This window comes from Ovis canadensis, chromosome 16 (assembly GCF_042477335.2).
Source record: "Ovis canadensis isolate MfBH-ARS-UI-01 breed Bighorn chromosome 16, ARS-UI_OviCan_v2, whole genome shotgun sequence".
Lineage (NCBI taxonomy): Eukaryota > Metazoa > Chordata > Mammalia > Artiodactyla > Bovidae > Ovis > Ovis canadensis.
The window spans coordinates 17,160,881-17,187,817 of record NC_091260.1 but is presented as its reverse complement, the minus strand read 5'-3'; the positions used below and the strand labels follow the sequence as shown (position 1 = coordinate 17,187,817).

The 26,937-nt window shown below is 47.3% G+C and overlaps 1 protein-coding gene across 1 annotated transcript in view; it reads left to right on the top strand.

Moving 5' to 3' along the window:
• Positions 1-26,937, top strand: part of SH3PXD2B (SH3 and PX domains 2B) — a 122,458-nt gene that overhangs the window by 55,095 nt on the left and 40,426 nt on the right. Inside the window, exons 4-6 of the mRNA XM_069556057.1 lie at positions 3,926-4,002; positions 15,954-16,045; positions 23,771-23,796. Coding sequence (XP_069412158.1) covers positions 3,926-4,002; positions 15,954-16,045; positions 23,771-23,796 — 195 coding nt within the window. The remainder of the gene's footprint in view (positions 1-3,925; positions 4,003-15,953; positions 16,046-23,770; positions 23,797-26,937) is intronic.

The window sequence follows — 26,937 nt, the reverse complement described above, 5'->3', positions numbered from 1 at the left end:
CCCACCAGCCTTTCGCCCAGAGGCACCAGCCAAGGGGGTGCTGGCCACGCAGTTCTGCCCCCGAGCCTGAGCGGCAGTCCAGCTCTGCTGGGGATAAATGATAAGGGAGCCTGTTGGTGACAGGTCTCAAGAAACCAAGTTGGGAGTTGCAGAAAAGACATGTGCCTTTCCTAGTGGACTGTCAGGCAGTATCCTATAACCTTTTCTTTTTTTCCCAAGTAATTGCCCTTTTTTAAGCACCTAGCAAGGGCCAAGCCCAGTGCCCGTGCGTCTTCCAAGACATAGGGGCGGTTCTCCCTCTTTGCAGATGAAGAGACTGAGGCTCCAGCAGGTAAATGCATTTTCCAAGGCAGCGCAGGAAGGAAGAGGACCCCCTGGGATTGGCCCGGGGGGGCGTTGCTTGTCACCCCAGAGCCTCTGTGTGTCTCCCTGGCACGTGCTAATCCTGCCCTGGGGCTTCCTGCCCTCTGTGTTGGGCAGGGCCCCTGACAGGAGCCCAGAGACTGGTCCCACTAGGGTCTGAGTCCTCTGTCCTCTCCCAGCCCCTGCAGGCAGGCCTCAGGCAGGTTCTCTTGGGGGTGGTGGCTCCGGGGTGGCCTGTGCTGTGCCCGCGGGCCAGAGCTTGCACCATGCCTGCTGTAAGTCACAGCCTTCTCAGTCAGCCTGTACACCCCACTCTGCCCGCTTCCTCTCATTTTATAGAAGGGGAAATTATACCAAACCGAGAGCAACATGTTTTTGATAGGGACTCCTCCTCCCATTTTGAGAAATGGATTAGAGGCAGGAAGCGTTTGCCCTGTAGGATTTCTCTTTACAGGGACGCTTTTTAAAAAAAAAAAAAAAAGGTTAGGCCTCTCCTAGAAATCCTGATCTTCAGGTGGTCCCACCCGTGAGGGCAGTAATTTGATTATCACAGTGACTAGGGCTGGGATGGAAACAGGAAGGCCAGCGGCCTTCTCTGGATTGGAGGCTAAGGGTGCAAGCCTCCTGCAGGGCAGGGGCCCTGTTCCCCTCTTGGGAAACATCGACTGTCAAGTGTTGAGAAGGCAGGCCCCCAGCACCCTGCACACATGGGGCTCACGCAGAGCCTGCACCTCGGGAGTAAATGAGGGAATGCCGTCAGCTCTAGGGAGGCCAGGTTGAAGACCCCTTCTCATTTCCCTGCATAATTTCCTTTCTTCGTTTTAAATGACATGAACATTTTGATTCCAGAAATAATCAGTGTTTAGGGTAGGGACTTTGGGGAAACTATAAAGAAGAACACAAGAAGGCTTTGTCTTCCACCCTCAGAGACGAGCACTTTGAACTGTGATGTGTTTTCCTCTAGACTTTTTCTCCCTTCTAACAGGTGTGGTATATCAGAAATTTGACTGATTCGTCAGAATTGAGCCCATCACCACTATAAAGAAAGGAAATCTTCGTTATTAAGGAATTTCATCTCCTTGTGGGTTTTTTTTTAATTGATGGAAATGAACAAAGAAAGGATGACTATTAGGTCGATCATATCTACCTAATTTCCCGATTGTGCCCTTTTGCCCAAGAGCAAGTTGTCCGATTCTTTTACATGTGGCCTTAAGCATATGGCTTCTTTGGGTGCAAATCTCCTGACCACCTTAGATTGCAAATCTTCAAAAGTCAAGAGGCTGTTTTCCGTTATCCCTTCTGATCCTGTCCTATGATGAAATTCTTCATGGACCTTTCCTGCCGTCTTGTCCCTGCTCACCCAAGCGTGACCCAGGCAGACGGCAGTCCCTCCAGTGCCGTCTCTCCTCGCCCTGCCAGCTTCGTGACCCAAATTTGTCTCCATGACCCACCTCCTCGGACGAGGAGTAGGTGAAGTTCCCCGTAGGTCTCCGCGCTCTGCTGTCTGGAGGACTGTGGCCTGCCCGTGCTGTCCTCTTTGAGCCCTGGAGACCCCCTGGTCGCCCTGCATAGGCATGGCATGGGAGCTTATCCCCTTCTCCCCCTCTTTGGCCCTCCTTGCTGTCTGATTTCTGATTTTGCCTGCCCCCTGGCTGTGTGGCGTGGGCACACTGTCTGGATCTTCAGTGTATGAGCCTTGCCACCATCTCCCCGTGAGAAGTGGCAAATCAGAGGGAACCCACTGATTTGCGTGAAACAAACCTCACCTGTAACATTTCAGCCTCTTGGATATTTCCCAAGACCCTTGGTGGCACCATTTATATACTTACCTTTGCCCATGACCCACATCCTCTGCCTCTGTGTCACATTGGAGGCTCTGGTGTCACACCCCAGCACTCAGGTGTCACCAAGCATGTAGTGAGTGGGCCTTCTGTTAGTGTTCGGTGGGGAAGGAGGCATGGAGCCTCTCCTACCACACTGACCGGGGAAGGGATGGGAGGGATTTGTCGTCCTGGCAGGTGAGGGGGAGGCATGGAAGCTCTCCTACCACACTGACTGGGGAAGGGATGGGAGGGATTTGTCATCCTGGCAGGCGGGGGGGAGGCATGGAGCCTCTCCTACCACACTGACTGGGGAAGGGATGGGAGGGATTTGTCGTCCTGGCAGGCGGGGGGGAGGCATGGAAGCTCTCCTACCACACTGACCGGGGAAGGGATGGGAGGGATTTGTCGTCCTGGCAGGCGGGGGGGAGGCATGGAAGCTCTCCTACCACACTGACCGGGGAAGGGATGGGAGGGATTTGTCGTCCTGGCAGGCGGGGGGGAGGCATGGAGCCTCTCCTACCACACTGACTGGGGAAGGGATGGGAGGGATTTGTCGTCCTGGCAGGTAGAGTCCACCTTCGTACACTGATCAGACGTGAGTGAGTGCCATGTGGCGGGGGCGCAGAATTTACTAACCCCAGGCAATCCCTATTTGGGCAGAGCCCCATGACTAGTAGGAAGGGAGAACACGCAGATCATCAGTGTGATGTGTGCAATTAGAGAGAGACAGGAACTCTTTTTTCTTTTTTATTGAAGTGTGGCTGATTTAAAATGTGTTAATTTCTGCTATACAGAGAGTGACTCAGTTCTACATATATATGTTTTTTCATATTCTTTTCCATTATAGTTTATCATAGGATATTGACTATAGTTCCCTGTGCTATGCAGTAGGACCTTGTTGTTTATCCATCCTTTATGTATTAGTTAGCAAACTCCCAATCCACCCCCACCCCTTGGCAACTGCAAGTCTGTTCTGAAAGACACAGGAACTCATAACCCATTTGAAGTGGGTAAGAGTTTCCCAGCAGGGATAGTGGCGAGGTTGGACTGGGAAGGTATTCCAGAAAGAGGGAAAGGCGCAGAACTACGAGAGAGCAGAGCACACCGGGGAAACGTCAGGTGAGAGCAGGAAACATACAAAGGAAGAGGAGGGAAGGAGGCTGAGCTGTTGGCTGAGGGCACATCCGAGTGTTCACTGAACCGCTCACACGGTCTCAGAATGTTATATTTAGACAGCGGACCTCTGATCATCAGGTCTTCCTTGCTTCCAGTCTCCCTTATCTCACCAAAACTTAACCACCAAGTTCCACTCCGTCAGACCCTTGTACTAGAGCTGTGAACAGGGTTTTGGGGGACCAGGCATGGGGTCATCCAAACCCTGTGGATGAGCAGTAGCGGGTTTTGATGGCAGCCAGGAATTTAGGGACCACTTCCCAGATAGTGCAGTGGTAAAGAATCTACCTGCCCAGTGCAGGAGACCCAAGAGACAAGGGTTCAATCCCTAGGTCGGGAAGATCCCCTGGAGTAGGAAATGGCAACCCACTCCAGTATTCTTGGCTAGAAAATCCATGGGCAGGGGAGCCTGGCGGGTTACCGTCCATGAGGCCCCAAAGAGCCAGGCATGACCAAGCGCACGTGCGCACATGCATACCAGAGGCAGGCACATCCGCATCCTCCCCAGCTGCCGAGAGCTTGTCACCGCTGCCTCTCAACACTGTACGCACTCTCGTCCTCCGCAGGCAAAATTCTCTTCCGACGAAGCCACATTCGGGACGTGGCGGTCAAGCGCCTGATACCAATTGACGAATACTGTAAGGTAAGTCTGAGAAATTCCAGTACTTCCTGTCTCTTGTCTTCCCCTTGGATAGTTTTTTTTTTTTCCTCGTTCTCTTTTTCTGACTAAAGGATGCCCATTGTTAAAGATCTGTACAAGTGAAAGAAACGTAAAGAAATTAGAATGATCCTTCAATTCAAAGGCAACAATCGTGAAGGTTTTTACATATTTCCTTTCTTTTTGTATGCCTTTCATTATGACTTTGAGACCATCCCATATGTGTTATTTTTGTCACTCTTTCTCTTTTCTTTTGCATTATAAGAATTTCCCGTGCTGTTAAAAAATCTCCTTGAACGTGCTTTTAGTGGCTTCATAGTATTCCATTGTGCATGAATGTTCTAGAAGTTATTCAGCCAGCTCCTGTTGTTGGACAGTGCAGCTGGCTTCCAGTCCCTTGAATGTTCTCAACCACATGGAGCCTGTCTGCCTTTTGCTTTCATTTCGTTTGATTTGAGGTGGTGGTTGCGAAAGAAGCCTATTTTTCTTTTATTTAGCTTCCCTAATTTTTAGTATTTGTTTCTCTGACTCAAAATCACTAGCAGTTTGATTGGAGAAGGGTGGGACCAGCAAAAACTGCCTTAACAACGGAGCGGTGACCTGTTTCTCCCCCGAAGCTCAGGAGCAAAGCAAGTATGTTTGCACTCTCCACCTCTGTTCTGTGTTTTCCGGGAGACTGGCTGGTGTAAGCAGGCAAGAAAAAGAAATACAGGGAATACAGATTAGAAAGGAAGAAGGGGGGATTTCCCCAGTGGTCCAGTGGTAGGAAGTCCGTACTTCCAGTGCTTAGGTTCAGTCCCTGATCAGGAAACTAGGATCCCACATGCTGTGCGGCATGGCCAAATGAAAGGAAGAAAGAAGTAAAACTGCCTTGATTCACAGATGACATGTTTCTACTATAGGAAATCATAAGTGAAGTGAAGTCGCTCAGTTGTGTCCAACTCTTTGTGACCCCATGGACTGTAGCCTACCAGGCTCTTCCATCCATGGGATTTCCAGGCAAGAATATTGGGAGTGGGTTCCCATTTCCTTCTCTAGGAGATCTTCCCAACCCAGGGATTGAACCCGGGTCTCCCACATTGTAGGCAGATGCTTTACTATCTGAGCCACCAGGGAAGTTCTCATAGAAAATCATAAGGGATCCACAAAAAAATCCTGCAGAAACTAATAAATGAACTTAGTAAGATTATAGTAAGATTATACAAGACAACTATTTTAAAAATCAATTATATTTCTATATACTAGAAGTGAAAATCCCAAAAATGAAATTAAGAAAATAATTCTACCTACAATAACATCAAAAAGAATGAAGTAATTAGAAATAAATTTAATACAAAGAAATACCAAGTCTATACACTATAACTGCAAAACATTGTTGAGAGAAATTAAAGAAACTAAATTAGTGGAGAGACATTGCATACTCATGCATTGGGAGACTCGATAGTGTTAAAATGGCAGTTCTCCCCCAGTTGATCTACAGAGTCAGTATAAACTCTGCCAAAGTCATAGCAGGCTTTTTTGTGGAAATGAACAAGCTGATTCTAAAGTATATGGGGAAGTACAAAGGGCTCAGAATAGCCAAAACAATTTTGAAAAAAAAGAAAAAGAACGAAATTGTGCTACCCATTTCCCAAACTTCTTATGAAGCCGCAGGAATCAAGACGGTGGTACTGGCATAAGGAAAGGCACATGGACCAGGGGAAGAGAATTGAGGCAGTAAGTAAGCGCTTCAGGTTTATACTCAGTTGATTTTCAGCACAAATACCAAGAAATTCAATGGACAAGGGCAGGGTAGTGTAGTCTTTTAACAAATGATGGGATCATGGGATATTCATATGCAAAAAAAATTTTTTTTAATTAAATTGGACCCTGAGCTCACACCCATGATTAAAAAATCAAGTCAAAAGCTCCAGCTTAAGTCAAAATGGATCATAGACCTGGATATAAAGGCTAAAACTATACAACTTCTGGAAGAAAGCACATAAGAGAATCTTCATGACTTTGGTTTAGGCAAGGAGTTCATAGATACAGCACCAAAAGAAAAGAAGTGATACATTGGACCTCGTTAAACTTATACATCTGTGCTTCGAAAGATGCCATGAAGGAAAGGAAAAGACATGCCACAGATAGGCGAAAATATCTGTAAGTCATATCTGAGAAGGGACTTGTGTTACGACTATATGAAGAGCTCTTACAACCTCAAAATAAAAAGACAGCCAGGTCAAGGCTTCCTTCGTGGTCCAGAGGTTGGGGCTCCAAGCTTCCACTGCAGGGGACACAGGTTCAGTCCCTGATCAGGGAACTAAGATTCCTCATGCCGTGCAGCGTGGTCAAAAATATTAAATACATATATAAATAAGTAAATAGGTTTTTTTTTTAAGACAGCCAGTTTAACAATAGACAAAAGATTGAATAGAAATTTCATCCGTGGAGACATACGATGCTTATTAAGCACATGAAAAGTTGTTCAACATCATGAGTCATTAGGGCAGCATGAAATAAAAGCATCATAAGATGTCAACACAGCGCCCCAAATGCCTGTAATCAACAAGGCACACAAGACCAAAAGCTGGTGAGGATGTGCAGCAATGAACTCCTCATTCTGTTAGGTAAGTGGCTGAATCACATGGCAAGTGGGATCTTAGTTCCCCAGCCAGGGATCAAGCCCACACCGCCTGCATTGGAAGCACGCAGTTTCAACCACCGGGTGGCCGGGGACATATGAGGGAATCTACTTTTGAAAACAGTTTCGGCAGGTCTTCCAAAGTGAAATTTACCACCCAGCTACTCTCAGGGGTCTACTCACGAGAAGCGAACACTCCTATCCACACAGAGACTTGGATGCAGTTGTTCATCATAGCATTAATTCATAATAGCCCCAGAGTGGAAGCAATCTCTATGTCTGTCATCTGCTGAACAGATAAAGAAAATGTTCAGTAGGCGTTCGGTAGAATATTATTCGACAGTGCAGTGCTGATGAGTGCTGCAAAATGAATGACTCTCAGAAACATTCTATGCAGAAGAAGCCAAATGCAAAAGGCCACATATTATATGATTCCATTTACATGAAATGTGCAGAAAAGGCAGATTTAGAGAAAGCAGGTCAGTGGTTTCCTGGGCCATGGGGCAGTGAAAATGGAGATTGACTGCAGATGAGGTTGGTGGAATTTTTGAGGTGATGGAAAAGTTCTAAAACTAGAATGTGGTGATGATTGCCCAACTCTATAATTTGAATTTGAATCATTGAATTGTACACTTATAATGGGTGAGTTTTATGGTGCATAAATTTTATGGTGAAAAATTTGAAGGGGGACAGTGTGGGGACAGATGCCCCCTCTCTTGGCAGGAGATGTCACGAAAGAGCAGAAAATCACTTCTGATTGGGCATCTGCTCTTTATCAGACATGACCTTGTTTTGTCCCTCCAGTAACTTTAAGGAGGAGGTTTTCTTTTTCCCTTTGTGTTGATGAGAAAATGGAGGCCCAGTAAAGTTACTTGCAGTAACAGTGTTGGAGGCTTTGAGAGTTAAACCCAAGCCTTCTAAGACTCAACACTCACATACCACTTATCGCCTCTCTAAGAAAGTACTTGGCCACCTGATGTGAAGAGCTGACTCATTGGAAAAGACCCTGATGCTGGGAAAGATTGAGGGCAGGAGGAGAAGGGGACAACAGAGGATGAGATGGTTGAATGGCATCACTGACTCAATGGACATGAGTTTGAGCAAGCTCCGGGAGACGGTGAAGGACAGGGCGGCCTGGCGTGCTGCAGTCCATAGGATCACAAAGAGTTGGACACAACTGAGCAACTGAACAACAACAAGAAAGTACAAATTCAAGAGGCCGAAATAGTCAAGCACATGTTTCATAAAAATAGACTGTTCCCTCTCCTAAGGATGCCTTTAAAAGGGATGGGGATGAGGGGCAGGGCCAGTCTCTCAGGCACAAAGAAACCACTTCTGCCTCCCAGATCTCAGAGGAAAATTCAGATCTTCCTCTCTTTGTCCTTTTCCAAATCTCTAGAGCCTAAAATTCCTTTGTCCAGGCCCTGCTGGCAGAAATTTCGTACTCCGGAGTCATCTTAGCCAACTGGCAAGTTCTCCCTGGTACCCAGAAAGTATTCTCTCTCAGCCCGTAGGTATTCTCCTGCTTCTTCCCCAGCCCACCCAATTTCTCTCCAGAGTCAAACCTTCCTCTCACACCTGGGGTTCCCTGAACCCCTGGACACTTGATTTAGAAGAGGAAGTATAAAATCCTGGAGGAGAAACGGACAGGGGCAGCTCCCTGCATCTGCTCTGCTTGGAGCAGCCCAGAGATCATGAACTGACCTGGATTAACCATAGAGGAGAAACGGCTTATGTTATATGAGCCACATAGAAGTTACCGCCCCACCTATTAATGCAGCATAAGAAAGGGAGCAGATATCTGGGGGGTTTGGTTGGCCAGATTCCCTGAACTTGGCTTCAAGGACACTGCCCTCCTGGAAGGAGATGAAACCTTATGCCTTTTATCACAAGGCCTGTGAAGTCTTTTAGAGACTGCATAGACCTTTATGTAACATTTGGGCTCTGTTATTGACATCATTGTGAGCTGACTTAAGCCAATTTGATCTGTCTCTGTTTTAACATTATTTTGGTAGAAATTGGGCAGTTTCCAATAGATGAAGATAGAAGAGGGCTGTAGATGTCCCTAAAACTAACTACCAGCTAGAAAGTAACTTGCTGCTCTATTAGACCTGTTATAAAGTTTCTGTGATTAACACAATATGCTGTCAGCACAAGGATAGACTAACCATCGCAACAGAATAGAGAACCCAAAAACAGATCCCTGTATATTTGGACACTTTGATACTAACAAAAGCAGCTTTGTAGATCATTGAGGAAAGGCAAGATTCCTCAGTAAATGGATGTCTGTATTAGAAACAAACAAAAAGGATAACTCCTGCCTCACACTACACATATAATCGTTTCCAAGTACATTAAAGACTTAAATGTAAGAGGCAATTATAAAAGATTTTAGAAAATAAAAATAGGAAAATTCTCATAATCTCAAGGTATTGAGGGACTTCTAAAGATACAAAAAGTTCCAAGTATAAAAAGATTGATTTATCAGACTACATGAAGTTCAAGAACTTCTGTTCATCAGAAGACACAGTGAAAACAAGACTCAGCCAGATCCTGCCCCACACACAAGCATTTGTTATCAAGCAGTTCCCTAAACAGCTTCTCGAGTTGTTCTGTAAACTCGGTGAAATACCAGCTGTCTTGTCTGACACCGCTTTGCATGAAAGTTTTCTCAAAACAGATGCAATGATATCGTAGAGGCAGGATCAGCTAATCCTAACCATGGTGCGACAGTAAAATCTTCAGGAAGAGGCCGAACACGGAGGATTCAGAATCCAAGAGCCAGGACGCCATGTCGAAGGGTGTTTAATGCTGGGCTCAGCACGTTCTGTTCATGCAGGGGCCATCCCTCGTTTTACCAGTGAAGAAAATTATTGCTGACAACTGTTACGCTAGTGGGTAGAGGCTATGGTTGGTCAGAGGGGGATATACCTGAAGCCCCAAAGTTGCCTTTTCTGAAGTGAGAACTTGTGATTAGAGTCGATTACTTGCTAAAGTGTTCATTCCTGATGGAGGTCCTTCAGATGTGAACTCACCATTATTAGAGAATAGGTCACATTAACAGACACACATGCATTCCTATGAGTTTGTGAGTGTGTATGCTCATCCCATAGTGCTTGATTTTTTATCTTATTCAAGGATAATTGACTTACAGTGTTGTGTTAATATCTGCTGTGCAGCAAAATGACTCAGTTATGCACATGTGTGTTATTTTCATAGTTTCCCATTATGGTTGATGGGCTTCCCTGGTGGTTCAGACGGTAAAGCGTCTGCCTACGAGGCAGGAGACCCAGGTTCTATCCCTGGGTGGGGCAGATCCTCTGGAGAAGGAAATGGCAACCCACTCCAGTACTCTTGCCTGGAAAATCCCATGGACAGAGGGGCCTGATAGGCTACAGTCCACGGGGTTGTGAAGAGTCGGACACGACCAGTGGGACACGACTGAGCGACTTCACTTCACTTCGCTTCCATTATGGTTTATTGCAGGATATTGAATATAGTTCCCCATGCTATCCACTAGGACCTTGTTATTTAACCATCTTGTATATAATAGTCTGTATCTGCTAATCCCAAACTCCCAATCTATCCCTCCCCCACTGCCTCTACTGTGCTGTAGGCAGTGTGGAGACTTCCCTGGTGGCTCAGATGGTAAAGAATCTGCCTCTAATGCAGGAGACCCAGGTTCCATTGCTGGGTTGGGAAGATCCTCTGGAGAAGGGAATGGCTACCCACTCCTGTATTCTTGCCTGGAGAATTCTATGGACAGAGGAGCCTGGCAGGCTACAGTCCAGGGGGTCACAAAGAGTTGACCACACTGAGCAACTAACAGCAACAACGTAGGCAGTGTAGCAACAGTGTCTATCAGTCTCTAGTCCCTTGAGACCTCACCTGAAGGTTCTTACCCTATTCAACCACCTGTATTACCAGTAATATTTTTCTTTATTCACTTTTTTAACTTTTTAAAGAAGATATATATTTTAGAGGAAATTTTATATCACAATCATAGTATAAAACTGATTTCACTTACCCCCAAAGTAAAAATTAAATCAGTGATGCAACAGCAACAAGAAATATTTTTAAATCTAGCCAGCTGCTGTTACCTACTGTTGGAGGAAGGTCTGCAAAGCCTGGTCATGTTCGTGGGAAGCAAATTGGGAAGTACTTTCTTCTAGGAATTTTATAGTTTCAGTCTTATGTTTGAGTCTTTAGTCCATTTTGAGTTGGTTTTTGTGCATGGTATAAGATAAGGGTGCAGTTTCATTTTTTTGCATATGGGTATCAGTTTCCCCAGTACCATTTGTTTAAGAGATTGTCCTGTCCCTGTATGTATTTTTGACGCCTTTGTTGAGGATCAGTTAACCACATGCACGGCTTTATTTCAGGACTCGTGGCAATGATCTCGTGGATATGACACCAAAAGTGCAGGCAACAGAAACAAAATAAAGAAGTGGGAATACATCAAACTAAAATAGTTCTGCACTACAAAGTATGCGATCTATAGAGTGAAAAGGCAGGCTGCGCTGCTGCTAAGTCGCTTCAGCCGTGTCCGACTCTGTGCGTCCCCTGAGACGGCAGCCCACCAGGCTCCCCCGTCCCTGGGATTCTCCAGGCAAGGACACTGGAGTGGGTTGCCATTTCCTTCTCCAACACGTGAAGGTGAAAAGTGAAAGTGAAGTCGCTCAGTCATGTCGGCTACCAGATGGAAAATCACATATTTGCAAATCACATATCTGATAACGGGTTAATCCCCCCAAAATGTAAAGAACTCATACATCTCAATAAACAAAAAGAACTAATAGCCCAATTTTTAAACAGGCTAATGGCTTGAATTTCTCCAGAGAAGTTACACAAGTGACTGATAGGTATATGAAAAGTTGCTCAGTGACACTAATCATCAGGGAAATGCAAATCAAAACCACAATATAATATAACCTCACATCTGTCAGAATGGCTGGTATCAAAAACAACGGCAACAAGACAGCATGCTGATGAGGATACAGGGAAGTTGGAAGCCTCGCACACCGTGCTGGAGTGCAAAGTGCAGCCGCTATGGAAAACAGTATGGAGGGTCCTCAAAAAATTAAAAATAGAGCTATCGTGTAGTCAGGCAATCCTATTTCTGGGTATTTGTCAAAGGAATTGGAATCGGGATCTGAAAGCGGTATCAGCACACCCATGTTCGTTGCAGCACTGTTGACCATAGCCAAGATGCGGAAGCAACCTAAACGTGGCCTGTACTTACAATGGGATACTATTCAGCATGCAAAGAAGAAATCCAGCAATTCACAGCAACAGGGGTAAACCTGAAGCCCGTTATCCTAAGCGGAATAAGCCAGTCACAGAAAGATCAAATACTGTATGGTTCCACTTACTTGAGACATCTAAAACAGTCAGATTTGTAGAATCAAAGAGTGAAATGGTTGGGACTTCCCTGGCCCTCCAGTGGCTAAGACTCCAGCACTTCCAATGCAGGGAGCACAGTTTCTGTAAACCCTGGTTGGGGAGCTAAGATCCTGAATGCTGCAGGGCGAGACCTAAAAAGAGAAGACAAGAAACACTAGTTTCCAGGGGCTGGTGGGGAGGGAAAAGTGAGGAGTTAGGAATCAATAGAGAAGGCAATGGCACCCCACTCCAGTATTCTTGCCTGGAAAATCCCATGGACAGAGGAGCCTGGTGGGCTGCAGTCCATGGGGTCGCTAAGGGTCGGGCATGACTGAGCGACTTCACTTTCCCTTTTCACTTTCATGCATCGGAGAAGGAAATGGCAGCCCACTCCAGTGTTCTTGCCTGGAGAATCCCAGGGACGGCGGAGCCTGGTGGGCTGCCGTCTGTGGGGTCGCACAGAGTCGGACACGACTGAAGCGACTTAGCGGCAGCAGCAGCATAAGGTTTCAGTTAAGCAAGATGAATCAGCTCTAGAAATCTGCTGTACGGCAGCCAACAGTACTGTGCTGTGCGCTTAAAATTTTGTTGAAGACAAACCCTCTCTCTCTAGCTGAGGCATTGTTACTGAACTGAATCACCTTGCTGACTCTAAAGTCACCCCTGGAAGCAAGCAGCACACTGTTGTTCTTGGTACAGTCCAGGGGGCCACAGGGTTAACCACATGTACATCAAGCAGCTCGTGTATGATAAACACTTGCTCACTTGTTCTGTAGCACAAGTAACCCTCCAGGTAGGGAGTTACTTATTTCCATGTTGCAGACAGGCAGACTGAAGCTCAGAGGTGCTAGAATGTGGCCAGCGTAGACCCAGGACCTGTCTGACATTACACAGACAAGCAGGACTTGCTCGCCTCACCTCTCCTGTGCCCTATGTCCAGTAGCCACATCTATCCATTCCACCGGGAACAGAACCAGAGTTTTCCTGGAACTGTGGTTCTCTGTCATTACTGACCAAACACGAGATGATTCTGGGGTATTTCAGAAGCAGAACTGTTGCTGTGCCCCGGGTCATGTTTGGAGCCGCCCTTTATGAGTGACTTGGGTTTATTTTATGCTTCGTGGGTTTGGCTGGGCTTTTGCCTCCTTAGGAATTGCTCAGAAACAGACAAGAATGTGGTCTTGTCTTCTGTGGGCCTCATTGTCCCTTCTTCACTGGTCCTTTGGGGTCTCTGCCCATTTTAGCAGACAGGCCCCCTCCAGGCAGAGACTGTGGCCACCTCCAGGCCTCATCCTCATTTATGCTGCAGACACTTTGGACCAGACATCAAGGCCCTCTCGGCACGGCCGAAGCACCTAGGGAAGGTACAGGAGGAAGCCCTCTGTGGATTTGAGGTAGAGGAGCTGGAGTCAGCTCCTTTGGCCCCCACGTGGCCTAGTTAACCTCCCCAGAACCTCCATTTCCCCATCTCTAGAGTGGGCCAGCCCTCTCAGGATGATACGGCATGATGCAGACAGATGTATTTAAGGAGTCGTCAAGTGCTGAGCCCACAGAAAGGGAATGTTGTGTTTGCAGTCTGGGGGGAGCCACAAGATTTCTGCCCACGAGGCAGCCAGGACACACCACAGTCCAGCATAATAGGATCAGCTCCTTCATTATGTGGTTCCAGTTGCAAGAACTGCAGGATTTCAGAGGAAAGAGCGACCCACAGGGAGCCCCAGGATAGCATGAGAATAAATACTGTTCCAAACCAGATCCATTTGCTCCCTCTTGAGCTCTCTGCCTCTGGCCTGGATAAGGCTGGCCCCGGACAGTTGCTGCAGGGCAGAAGATACTTACGCAAGGCTAATAAAAAATATCAGTGAGTCACAGATACCAGGCCCTTCCAGTCAGCATCCTTTATCCTTGTATCCTTATCCATTGTAGAAAGTTGACAGTGACCAGGGAAGGCACACTGCTAAAACATGTCCACCCACTTCTCCACTTTAGGCTGGGTCAGGTCATACATCAGGAGAGGGGAGGTGACTTAAAGTCAGAGCCTGATTCAAAGGTCCTGTAGGATCAGCAACCCACTTGAATCTCAAGGGGTGAATCAACAAAATGTGTCATATACATACAATGGAATACCATCTAGCCTTGAAAAGGAAGGAGATTCTGACGCACACTGCAGAGAATGTGGATGAACCTTGAGCTCGTGATGCTAAGTGAACCAGCCAGTCGTAAGAAGACACGTACTGTGTGATTGCCCTCATATGAATGAGGTGCCTGCAGCAGTCAGATGCATACACGCAGGTGAAACAGCGGTGCCCGGTCAGGAGGGACTGGAGAGCTGTTATTTGATGGGCGCAGGGGTGCAGACTCCCAGGATGAGAAGAGGCCTGTGGATGGCTGGTGGTGATGGTCCCACCACAGCGTGACTGTTCTCAGTGCCACTGAGCGGCACGCGTGAAAATGATCAAGATGGTAATGACGTCATGTATATTTTACCACAACTAAAACTTCTTTAAAACCAGAAAGATAAATCATGTAGGGGCAAAATATCCCCTGAAAATGCTGTATAAGGCGCCACATTGGAGACCCCCTAGCCATCTCTCCATAGTCCATCATCGTCCAGTGGCAGGGTTAGAAAATCACTGTGCGTAGGGATGGCTTTTAGAGCCTTGTTTCACGGAAATTACAAGACAAATCTTTTTCACTCCAGACTCCACACTCAGCATGGTAAGAAGGCATATGAGAAACACCAGGGAATGAGGCCTCTGTGAGGAGAGCAGGGTCCTGCCTCACTCCATAGCACACCCGTGCTGTTTAAATTCTGGTATCTGCACTGGCCCTCTCCCTGCGGGGAATTTATAATAAAGTGTGTACATGAGACAGCTCTACTGCACTCAGATTTGCATCCTCAGAACCTGTGCCAGAGCGGGCTTAAGTGAATATTTGCTAAATTAAGTTGTTGATTCATTTTGGAGCCATGGAGTTTGTTTCAGATCCTTTCATGATGGGATGTACCCTGTAATTCTGTCCTGTTTGACCCAGAAATCAGTCAGTGCTGGGCATAAAGTAAATGTCTGTTGAATCATTGAATAGCTGTTGGTAGATACATCAGCATAAGAAATGCCTGGGTCCACTTTGTGTCCTTTCCCCGCCCCCCCCCCCCCCACCACTGCCTCCTTATCTAGCTGGTTGGGACAGTTGAGGCTCCTTAAAATGATGAGCCACAGGGGCAGATGAACGTGGACATGAGCAGTGGGACGTCCCGGGTATTTCAACCTCTCTGACCTCTACCTAAATCATAAAGTAGTTGCTTCACTTGAATCCCTCCGTGAGTTAGGACATGTGGGCAGGTCACATTGGAGACAACCTAATTGTCACCAGTCAGTAGGCAGCTAGTTGAGTAAAGCCCAAGATTTCTATCCAGCAGACACTGAGTGTCCCGTAGAGATGGTGATGTAGAGGAATAATGACAGGGCACGAAATTCGCAATTTTTAAAAGCATTTTTATTGAAGTGTAGTTGATTTACAATGTTGTGCCAGTGTCTGGTGTACAGCAAAGTGGTTTAGCTGTATGCATATATATATATATATTCTTTTTCATATCCTGTTCCATTATGGTTTATTGCAAGATGTTGAATATAGTTCCCTGTGCTATATGGTAGGGACTTGTGCACAATTTATTGTTTTGTCTAAATATGTACATATTCTTTGTCAAAGTATGCCTGTAATATCTGTGTGTATATATTCTGTGTGGGTGTGTTCCCTCCGCCAGCCATGGAGCATCACGAGGAAACTTGCTAGAACTGCACATTCCGAGGCCCCACTCCAGACCTACTGAATCTGAAACTCTGGGGGGTGGGTGATCGCGATGGAGTCTTGACTTTCTGCATCCTGACCGCTCTTCCCTTCCACTGAGCTCGCCTGCGTGTCTCTTCCCCAGGCCCTGATCCAGCTGCCGCCGTATATCTCCCAGTGTGATGAGGTGCTACAGTTCTTTGAAACAAGACCGGAGGACCTGAATCCCCCCAAAGAGTAAGTTGGTTTGTGGATCTCCCTCGAGCGCGTTCTCAAAGCCCTCCTTCCTGCCCGACCAGCCAGCCCAGGAGCAATTACAGGAACGCTAAGTAAAAACGGAACTAGATTCTCTCATTGGAGCCCCTGCCAGGCCTTACCTCCTACGGCCTCCTCAGTGACCACAGGCGGCGTAGGTGAGTTTTATAGGTGAAGGAAGCCCGCCGCATGCACCTCTGAATTCCCTAACGCCCTGCGCTCCCCGTGGCACGTGACCTGGAGATGGTGAGCCCTGGAGGTGGGGCCGTGTGCCCTGTTCTCGAAGGCGGATGTGCGCACGACCACCAGGGGTGTGAGTGAGGGAGACCCCGTGGAGTCCCCGTCGCTAGTGAGTGGCAGGACCAGGGTGTGATTGCATTCTCCTGCAGCAGACAGCCTGTGCGCCCAGGGGCCGGGCGGCGCCCCCGCACTCCGTGCAGTGCGCATCACGCAGAACCCAGCACCCCCTGCCTGACGGCCTTCTTAGGCCAGCAGTGGGTGGCACCCGCAGGAAATGCTGACTTACGCATGGTGCTTATTTTTTAAAGCCCTTTTCGGGGAAGGGGCCTCCTGCCTGTTTGCAGAAAGAAGGGCTCTGTCTAATGGAGAAGTCACAGGAGAGAGAGTGGAGGACACAGACCACAGGTGCTGGGCTGTCCTGGGTCATAGGAGCAAGAGCTGGCAGGCCTGGGGATCCACTGGGACCCTGTCAGGAAGAGCTGAGAAGTGCCAGTCAGGCACAGTTCTGGGAGGAGTGCAAATGTTCCTCTTAGCTCTGAGTGTAACTCACTGCCCAGAGCAGCAGCAGCAGTGATTCAGGCTTTCGTGGGTTCAGTATTAGGTGGGGCTCAAAAGACCCATGTTGCCTTCTGGAAGTGAATCTGGTGGAGACAGAAAGCTTAGTTTTTCAATAGCCCTGTAAGGTGAAAGCAGCAAAGAGTTCTAGCAAGTAGAATCAAGCCATTTATACACACTCATAGAGCGACATGCAGAATCAAGTTTGGAGGTCATCCAAAGTGAGCTGCTCACTCAGGACTAATGGTTTAACTATCCACAGGTGATAAACTTAACTTTCTGTGATAAATATCATTTCCTGTGACAAGCCCAGCATAAGTGAATATAGCTTCTCAGAGACAGCCTACAGAAGTGTGGGGGCTGATATTTCATAAGGGACCCCAGTAAATCTTTTGAACCAGAACATCACAAGGGAATGCCTTGCCAACCCGTGGATTTTTTTGAAAAGATGCAGAATAAGTATAAATCTGCTCTTGGGCCTGCAGCCCATCCTGGCTGATATTTCCGTTCCTGGTGTCTTCATCATTTGTGCCTGGTCAACATTCCCCAGCTTTTATGAACAGAACAAGACATGGTGAGATATTCTCACGGGATCTTTGTCTGCAGTGCTCCCAGGCAGTCGAGTTAAACTGTCAGCTCAGGCTTGTGGCCCCTGGCTTCGAGTCTCATTTCTAGGGGAGGTGAATCCAAGGATGTGGAGCATGGCATGTTCAGTTCCTACTTCACTGTCTCACAGAACTGCCAGGTAGGAATTGTCATTCCATTTTACAGATGAGGAAGCTGAGGTTCCCGGTAATAAAAGAGACTTGCCCAAGGTCACACCGTTTGGGAGAGGTGAGGTCTACCTGAGTCTGAACGTAAGCTCTGTGTATACCTTCCACAAAAGGGACAGCCAGACTTAAGAGAAAGAGTCTGGGTTTGCAATCAGGTACCTCCAGGTTCAAATCTCGCCTCTACCGCACATGGGCTGTGTAGCCTTGGGCCTTGATTTCCATCCGTATGAAATGGGAATAGCAACCTACTTTATAGTTATAGTGGCGATGGAGTGGCTACCGCAAGTAGAAATTCCAGGAACCTGCCAAGAGCTCAGAAAGTGGTGGCCCATGGTATTTTCTCCTCTCTGGGTGCCCAGCTATAGCTGTTTATATCCCAGGGTTGTCCAGGATGCCCCTCGGTAGACCCTCACCAGGAGGATTGCTGGGCCACTGTTAAGCCGAGTGGTTCTGGGCAGGCTGCTCCTCACGCCTGCGCCCATCTCCTGTCTCATGGGGTGGATCTGATAGTACCTCCCTTGTAGCTTTACTCAAGAGTCCAATGACAAGTTGCAGAGAGAAGCGCTTGGCCAGCACTCCACAGACCGGACTCAGTACCCACGGGAGGAAAGGCAAAACACCAGCCCCTGAGGGGCAGATCTGACCTGGGTGTGGCTTCCCTGGGCCACTGGATTCTGTGACATCCAGATTTTCTTCTGCCTCATCTCAGCATCCCAGATCTTAACTTCGAGGAGGATCACAGAGCATTTAGAGAACCCAATAAAAGCTTTCTTCCTTCTCTCAAAAAAAAAAAAAAAACCCACCCCAGTTTCTGGAGGTCCTCAGTTCTATCAGATCCCATTCAGGGGCCTGAAGTTAAGAACCGCCACCCAGGCGCCCCTTGTGAGTGTTAACACTCGCATGTCCTCGGCCTCCTGCCTGGCGAGGGTGGTGCGTGTGTCCTCAGCCTCTGAGCAGGCCTCACCCCAGCTTATCTGCAGAGATGGGCGAGGGCCAGGCCTGGGGCAGCCTGCTGTGCTGGAGAAGAGTCTGGCCACTTCTGTGCAGAAAGGAAGGACGCTGCGGCTCGCGGGGTGGGAGCCAGCCCTCTAGAGGGCCCGGGGTGTCAGGGAGGCCGGTGCCGTAGCATGACCTTTCCCACTTACTGGCTGGCTCGGGCTGGCAGAAGGAACACAGGACTGGGAGGTCCAAACCCAGTGCTGTTCCCAGTTAGGAGTGCCAGCGTTGCTCATCCATTCAGGAACTAGGTATCGAGGGCCTGCCCACTGCCAGGCCCAAGGGCTGGGCACGGGGGACATGGAGATGGCATGGCAGATGCAGTCTGTGCCCACAGCGTGCTTCTGGTCTGCTGGCCAGGCGGCCAGCTGTTTCCCCTGGGCAGAGCGACCCCCTCCCCTCCCCTCCCCTCCCGCCCCACTGACTTCATCTGTGAAACGTCACCTTCCCCACCCACACTATGGGGTCACTGGGAGACTGAACAGAAATAACAATGGGGAGGTTAGGACATGATCAGCACTGGTTTTCTGGAGTTTGGGGGCTGAAATCATGATGGTGCTCCCTGAGTATTACGTTAGAAAATTCCAAACATAGATTTTCTCCAGTTTCCTGGAGTTAGAGTTTTGTTCTTACACTTTTCAGGTGAATCCGTTTCCTCACTTCTTAGGTGGGAATAATCGTACTGTCATTATTGACAAAGAAATTGGTTCCAGGGCCCCCCCACAGAAACCAAAATCCATGGATGCTCAAGTCCCTCATATAAAATGGTGCAGTGTTTGCATGAAACCTACACACATCCTCTCATACACGTTAAATCATCTCCAGATTACTTATAATACCTGATGCAATATAAATGCTCTGTAAATAGTTGCCAGGCACACAGCAAATATAAGTTTTGCTTTTGGGAACTTTCTGGAAATTTTTTCCAAATATTTTCAATCCAAGGTTGGTTGAATCCGTGGATGTGGGACCCACGGTCACTGTGAGGTTTGGCTGTGTGTGTGAAGGGCTTAGCATAGTGCCTGGCACATAGTAGATACACAGTTTTCACATCTCCTGGGCTGCCAGGGCCAAGATGCTTGGGTTCTGTGGTCTTTTATGAGATGCTAAGAAAGAAGCTAGTTGGTCTGTTTGGTTGTAGTACGTCCCTGGAAGGAGTGGGTACTGTGCAAAGATGCTTGTTCTCCTATGGGAGGACCAGAGTCTTTCCTTGCAGGCCTTCCAGATGGCTCTCCCATCCCCCACATCTCTGGGCAAAACCCAGCAGAGACAGGGTCAACCCATTCAAGTGTGTTAATTTTCTAAATGTTTCCCACAAATGCCACCCACACTGAAAGCCTGGAAAACAATCCCAGTTCTTGCCTTGGGAGCCTTACAGGCTGGTGGGCATTTTTTGAGCTAGAAAAGAGGCAAGCTGGTTGGCATTAAAGTTCAAGAGTAACATTAAACTCTTGACTCGTGGTTGGAAGGGGAAAATATCTTTGCTCGGTTTTTCTGTTGATTTTACTGTTGTATATAGTAAGGAATATTTTGTTGTTTATACAGTAAGGAATTAGCTTTGCTGTATTTGTTGTAAATATTTGTCCCTTTTATCGTGCATTTTGTTTCTGGATTTTATGATGTGCATAAATTTTACATTTTTGTGAAGTCAAATCTGGTGCCCAGTTCTTTTAGTTGTGGCTTCTTTCACTTTCTTTCGGTCTAAGAAGGGCAGTTACCATTCAGACACAAGATAGTTCCCTTAATTTTTTTCTAGTTGATTTATGGTTTGGGGTTTCTTGTACTATTTACTCATTAAATCGATTAGAATTCGTTTCAACTGACAGTATGTGCTGAGAATCTAAAGTTTTTTTCTACAGTTATAACCTTTTGAGTGCTAGAAGAAATCTTACTGCTCCATTTATTAAAAAATAAAAAAGACCACAACCTATAGTGTTTAATGATCATTTCCCTTTCTTCCCTCAGGAATAATACAAGAGAAAAATAGCACCTGCCCTCAGGAGATATCTATACTTGTGGGAAAGGCTATGTGAGCGTGTGAATACATGTGTCCATGTACGCACACAAACACACCCGCACATGAGAACATCCGCTAAAAATATAAAACAGCCTAGACTGTGCCCCTCAAAAGCACAAAGGAACAGCACCCTGCGGAGTGTATCTGTCTGGTTCCCAGAGGTTTCCTGGAAGGAAAGGGAAGTTTCCTATCTATCCATTCCCTGCTTTGTGACCTTGGATAAGTGACTTGACGTCTCTGAGTTTCTCTTTCCTCATCAGTAAAGTGGGCGTAGCTAACCTTGCTCACATCTTGGTGAAGCAATATCCTTCTCATAAAGGGTGATAATGGTGTCAGGCATACGACACATACTTTCCTAGTGACGCCTTCCTGTCCTTAAGCCAGACTTTGAAGAGGAAAGAAGGGAGGAAAGAAGGAAGGGAGGAAGTCAGTTGCTGAGAGCCCAAGGGTAGCTCTGGGGCCACAGCAGACAGCGTCACCTAGCTGCTGTTGTTTAGGGAGTAATGCATTGCGGGGGCAGCCGCTCAGTGGCGCTAGTCCCTTGACCAAGTCTCTGATGCTCAGCCCTGAGTAAGGGCTTGCAGCGGAGATTGGGAGATTTGCCCAGCATTTCTAAGCAAAGACATCATGGGTTCCAAATGGTGCTTTTAGAGGGACGGTTTTGCTGCCATACCTGGGAAAACTTGGGATCACCCTAAGCAAGTCACACAGAGGAAACAGCATGCTTGTTTGAGCCCACACCAGCTGCTGCTTGACCCCGAGAGCCCCCTGCCACCCCTCACTCCCCACTCCAGCTGGGCCAGTGCGGCAGTAGCGGCAGGGACACGGCAGGGTGGGAGCTGGGATTTCAGGTGTCCCGGACCACGGCCCAGGTCACAGCCTGGACGGCCGTGTGGGCACAGGGCACTCTGCTTAGAACCAGACTTAAGAGGCCTTTGCTGGTGTGTCCTGAACCTGGCCGTTTAAGGACAGCTACTCCCGCAGGACTGTCCGGGGTTTGGTTGGAGAGTGAGCTCCAGCCAGGCCTGCCGGGTTCCAGTCCTGAGAGAAGCGCGTCACCTCTGTGGGCCTCCGTGTCTCCACCTGTGGAGTGGAGTGATGGGAGGGTCCTGGGGGTCAGTCCAGGTACAGTGCTCCGACCAGGACCCTGTCTGCAGCTGACAGCAGGGACTGTGAGCGGGGACATTCCCCTGTCACCTCACCTTCCCCCACGCAGGGTGTGACACTGGGCCTCCCTGAACAATGCCTGGCCAGAGGACACCACTCCTGACCGGCCCAGCCCTGCTGCTGCTTCCAGACATGCAGAAGGGAAGCCCCGGGCTCCAGAGCTTAGCTCTCTGCTCCCCAATTTTTAGATTACACCAAAACATTATTAAAAACCCAGACTTTAAAATCAGACACTTGAATAGACATTTCTTCAGAAAAGATACAGAAATGGCCAGTGAACATATGAAAAAATGCTCAGTGTCCTTAGCCATCAGAAAATGCAAGTCCCAACCACAGGGAGATACCACTTCATGCCCACTAGTGTGGCTGGACTCAGAAAGACAAGACAGTAACAAGTGGTGTTGAGGACTTGGAGCAATTGAAACCTCCTTATGTTGCTGCTGAGAATGTGAATGGTGTAACCGCTGTGGGAGATGGCCTGACAATTCCTCAGAAATTAAACCTAGAGTTACTGTTTCATCAGCAATTCCATCTCTATGTATATAACCAAAAGAAATAAAAATATGTACATGAAAATTTGTGTACACAGTTCATAAAGCATTATTCATAATAGCCAAAAAGTGGAAACCACCCAAATGTCCATGAATAGATAGAGTGTGATTTATCCACACAATGGTATCCCATTGAATAATATCTTATTCAGCCATAAAATGGAATGAAACACTGATGTGAACTGCCACATGGATGACCCTTGAAAATATCATGTTACGTGAAAGAAACCAGTCACAGGCCACCTATTGTATGATTACATCCATAGTGCAAGTCCAGAATAGACAAAGCCTTAGAAACAGCGAGCATGTTAATAGTTGTCAAGGGCTGGAAGGAATGGCAATGGAGAGGAGCTGCTAAGGGGTTCGGGGTTTCTTTTTGGATGAAAATTTCCTGGAATTTGATGGTGGCAGTGGTTGCACAACTTTGTGAATATACTAAGAAAAAAACAATGAATTCTATACTTTAAAATAATGAAATTTATGACAAGTGAATTGCATCTCAGTCCTTAAAAATTCAGATAGACTTGGATTCAGATCCTGGCTATGCTGCTTGCAAGCTGTGTGACCTTGTGCAAGCTAGTTAGCTTCTCTTTGTCTCACTGTCCTCAACGGTAAAATGGGCGATAAGAGAGTACTTATTTCTGAGGGTTATTATGAGTATTAAGTGAGTCAACTCAAAATACCTAGCAGGATCCTGGCACAAGTTAACAGCATTTATCAGGAATTTAGTACTAAGTATTAGCTAATATTGCTGTTGCCGCAATATCTGTCTCAACCCACCCATCTCATCTTACTTTCTGTAACACTGGACAGCTCTTTACTAATGGGATAGTTTACTTAAAAGTATGTTGTAAACCCTCATTTGTAACATTGTGTTCATAATGCAATTGTGTGTATAAACTCTGACGTGGTTAACAAGTGTAAAAAGTGATTACTCATTCTGTATGGGTTCCAGCCCATAATAGTATCCTCCCTCCATGAGGGAGGTGTGCAATGTATTCCACTCACCACCGAGAGTTTCCTGCTCCAATTGTTCAGCTCAGGGCACTGCTCAGGGTAGGAGAGGCCTCTCCCTCGCCTGATGAGGTGGCCTCAGGGCCCGTGTAGCGTGGGGGCCTACCTCCTGTTTTCAGATTGCATACCCACCCCTGCCCATCGACTCCCTGGAGCCCCCTCCTCTACAAACAGAGTGGAGATGCTGTCCCCATGGGACCAGAGCAAAAGGAGAAATTCCTTAGAAGGAATTCCTTCTTTTAAGGAGGTCTGGGTCCCTGGGGCTGTCTTGGATCTTACATTCGGAGATGTCGTGGGAGGAAAAAAATCTCCTTTTCTTAATGGAATAACTCATAGCAATACACAAAAGATACTGACTCATTGCTCTTCCCCACCCCCATTCTTTCCTATACAGGGAACATGTTGGGAAAAAGAAATCTGGTAAGAATATTTTCCATTTCTCCTATTGATTTGATGTTTAGTATACCCCTACTGAGCTATGTCCCAGGCCCTGGGCACCACATGGGGGATACAGCAATGGGATGGATGGATGGATGGATGGATGGATGGATGGATAATGAGGAGCAGTTGGGGCTGAGGGAACAGCGTGCAAGCTCAGAAATGCGAGTGTGCAGTAGATTTGGGCCTGATCCATTCGCCAGCCTCCGTGCCAGGCCTGTCTGTGCGCTCCCTTCGATCAGCCGCTGATCTGGACAGTGATGACTGCTCTCGCAGGCAGCTCCCGTACTCACTTCCACATAGTCAGTTCTCTGCCTTCCTAACGCACTTTCATTCCCTGGACAGCATGACTCTTTCATCAAGAGCAACTGTGGAAAAAAAGAAGGTGAGATTTTGAGTGTGTGCAGAGGAAAGATTGAGTTCTCACAGACCTGGGGTTGATAAGCTTGGATTCACAGTCGCCCAGCTTTGTCCTCCTGCAGCCCAAAACGTCCTGCATGTCTGCAAAGGCCCGAGCCTGTGCCACATCTGGAGGCAACATGGCCTTCAGAGCTTCGCAGAGTTCTAAATTCTTTTCTTTATCTGGAACTCCAAGAGGTTTGAGGGGGTTGATAAGGAAGAGGGGAGAGGAGGCCAAGCAGAGATCCCCGAAGTGAAAAAGGATGCCTTCTTTATCATGGGCCTCAGTATCCTCATCTGTAAAATGGGGATAAGGATAGTATTCTACCTTGTAGGATTATTATAGGATTTATTAATATAATAATATCTGAAGCACTTGGAACAGTGTGTGGCATGCTCTAAGGATATATGTGCTCTTTTTATGCTACTATTATTCATTCAGCACACAAAGGTGTTCTCATCCAGCATCAGTAATAATGCCAAATTCAACATCTTTTATCCCTTTACTTCCCCCTGGGTACCAGGCCTGTGGTCAGCTTTATAGGCCCCAAGGCTATTCTTGCAGGGAAGAGTAGAAAAGAACTGCATCTCTTTGCCTTAAGATATGGGGTCATGCATGAACTCCAGCCTTTTCCCAGTCTGTTTATAGCCCTACTTTCTAGCTTAATAGGTACTGGCCGGAGCCATGACATCCTGCTAAAGCTACAAATAGCCCTTGAACCCTGAGGATAATGATAGGTTTCTTAGAAAAGAGCAGAGAGGAGAAGAGAAGCAGACAGTCTTAGGCTGGTCATAGAGTTTCTGGCTTTGCGTGCGCAGAAACTTTCTTGGAGTGGACGGGTGGGAGGGAGGGGGAAACAGACAGCTCTGGTTGGTGAAAACAAAGGTATTCAGTCAGAGCAGGCTTAATGAGGGGACCGGTCTGGAGAAGAAGGAAGGAGCTCTGTAATTTGTGGTGACCACTGTTACATCATTCACCTGCAATGATGGGGGACGGATTTATCTATAGTTCAACTGGGTGGAAAATAGCGTCTTTCTTCATTCAGACTAAGAACCCTTGGTGGGATTAGCCTTATTTTTTTATCTGACCTTTGAACACTTCCTTTAAGTTAGAACAAGCCTCCCTGATTAAATTCAAAAAGGATTTAATGTTGACAGCCCAAGCCCTGCAGTTTCTATGCCAGAATTGTGAGTTGAAGAAGGCTTATCTCTCCAGAATATGCCTGTTGTGGCTGGCTAGCTGGCTGGTTCCTGCAGGCTTTGGCTAATGTGGTCTCAAATTCTGCTCATCCTGCAGGAAAAAAAATCCTCCTACCAAAATTTAACAGAGCATGTAATTATTTAAGGACCATCTCTTTCTGATTTTTCTACCCTTTACTTACCAAAGTAGCCTCTTGTCTGGGGGCTCTTTCAGCAAGACAGACAGTATAGTGAATTTCTAGAAGTAAAGTCTTTACCATTACTCATCAGTTAAACATTCTAAAGCTACCATCAAGAAGAAAAAAAAAAAAAAAAGCCAAACAGAAAGCTTTTGTGGTAGGTGAAAACTATTACCTCTTGAGGATATTTTATAGTATGATACTTCCTTAGTGATAAAATTGCCCTTCCACTGTCAAAGCTCCTCCTTTCTCCTGACTGTTCCCTTCTCTCTTGTTCCCTGCTGGACCACAAGAGTGACATTCCTTATCCTAGAACTTAGTTCTGTCTGTATCAGCTTCTAAGTACTGTGATTACTATGCATTATAAAGCCTGGTTGCAAGATCATAGCCCTCTAGTAGGTGTCTCCACCTAACACTTAAATGGCCTGTGGCCTAGTTTGAGACTCCTTGTAGATCAAACGAATGATGTTTTTGATAAGTTGAGTCCTCTGGGTAAAATGAAGTAACCTGCCTGGAAGAACTGATGCTGAAAAAGCAGCTCCAATTCTGAGCCGCTTAGTGGCGGGAAACTACAGTCTAAAGCTACTGTTAGAGCAGAATAGGAAGGAGATGTAAGTTAAGGCTCAGACCTGGCCCCTGAGCAAGTCTCGGAAGGAGTGCTGAGCCCTGAGCCAGCACCTGGCCTGCTCAGGCCAGCGCCGAGTCCCCCGCCCTGCCCCCTGCCCTCCTTATTTCCTGACTTCATGGCCTGTTCACCATGAGTCCCATCACTCCCTCGTCCCGTCACTGCTCATGGTTATCCCAGACTGGTTGGCAGCTTGGTGAGGGGAGTTGGCGCAGAAGTGAGTAGATCAGTCCATTGACCAGAGTCCTGACAATTGTATGTGGTACCACTGGGCACCATCAGTTGTTAAAAGCAGGTGGCAACTGCTGAACGTTCTGGACAGAGTAACCTGACTTACCGGACCCTGGCTTGACCAGAGCCTCCGTCCCTACCTACAGACAAGAAGGAGTAGTCTTTGGCTGCTTGTGAGGTGGACAGGTGCCTGCCGATGGACTCCGCACGGTGTGTTCTCAGGAAGAGACCCGAGCTGTGTAGAGCAGGAAGGGTTTCTAGATGTCTCCTTTCATCCTTTGTTCATTCACACCACAATGTTCACTGAGCCTCCATGCTGCGTGAGTAAGACCAACATGGTCATTCGTCCATTGTCTATTAAGCACCTACTGTGTGCCTGGCAGTGTTCCAGGCCCCCAGGAATGCAAAGGCCAGCATCACGTGGGCAGTAACCTCACAGTCTGGTAGAAAAGACAGATGTGTAAGCAAAATAAAACAGTGTAAATGCTG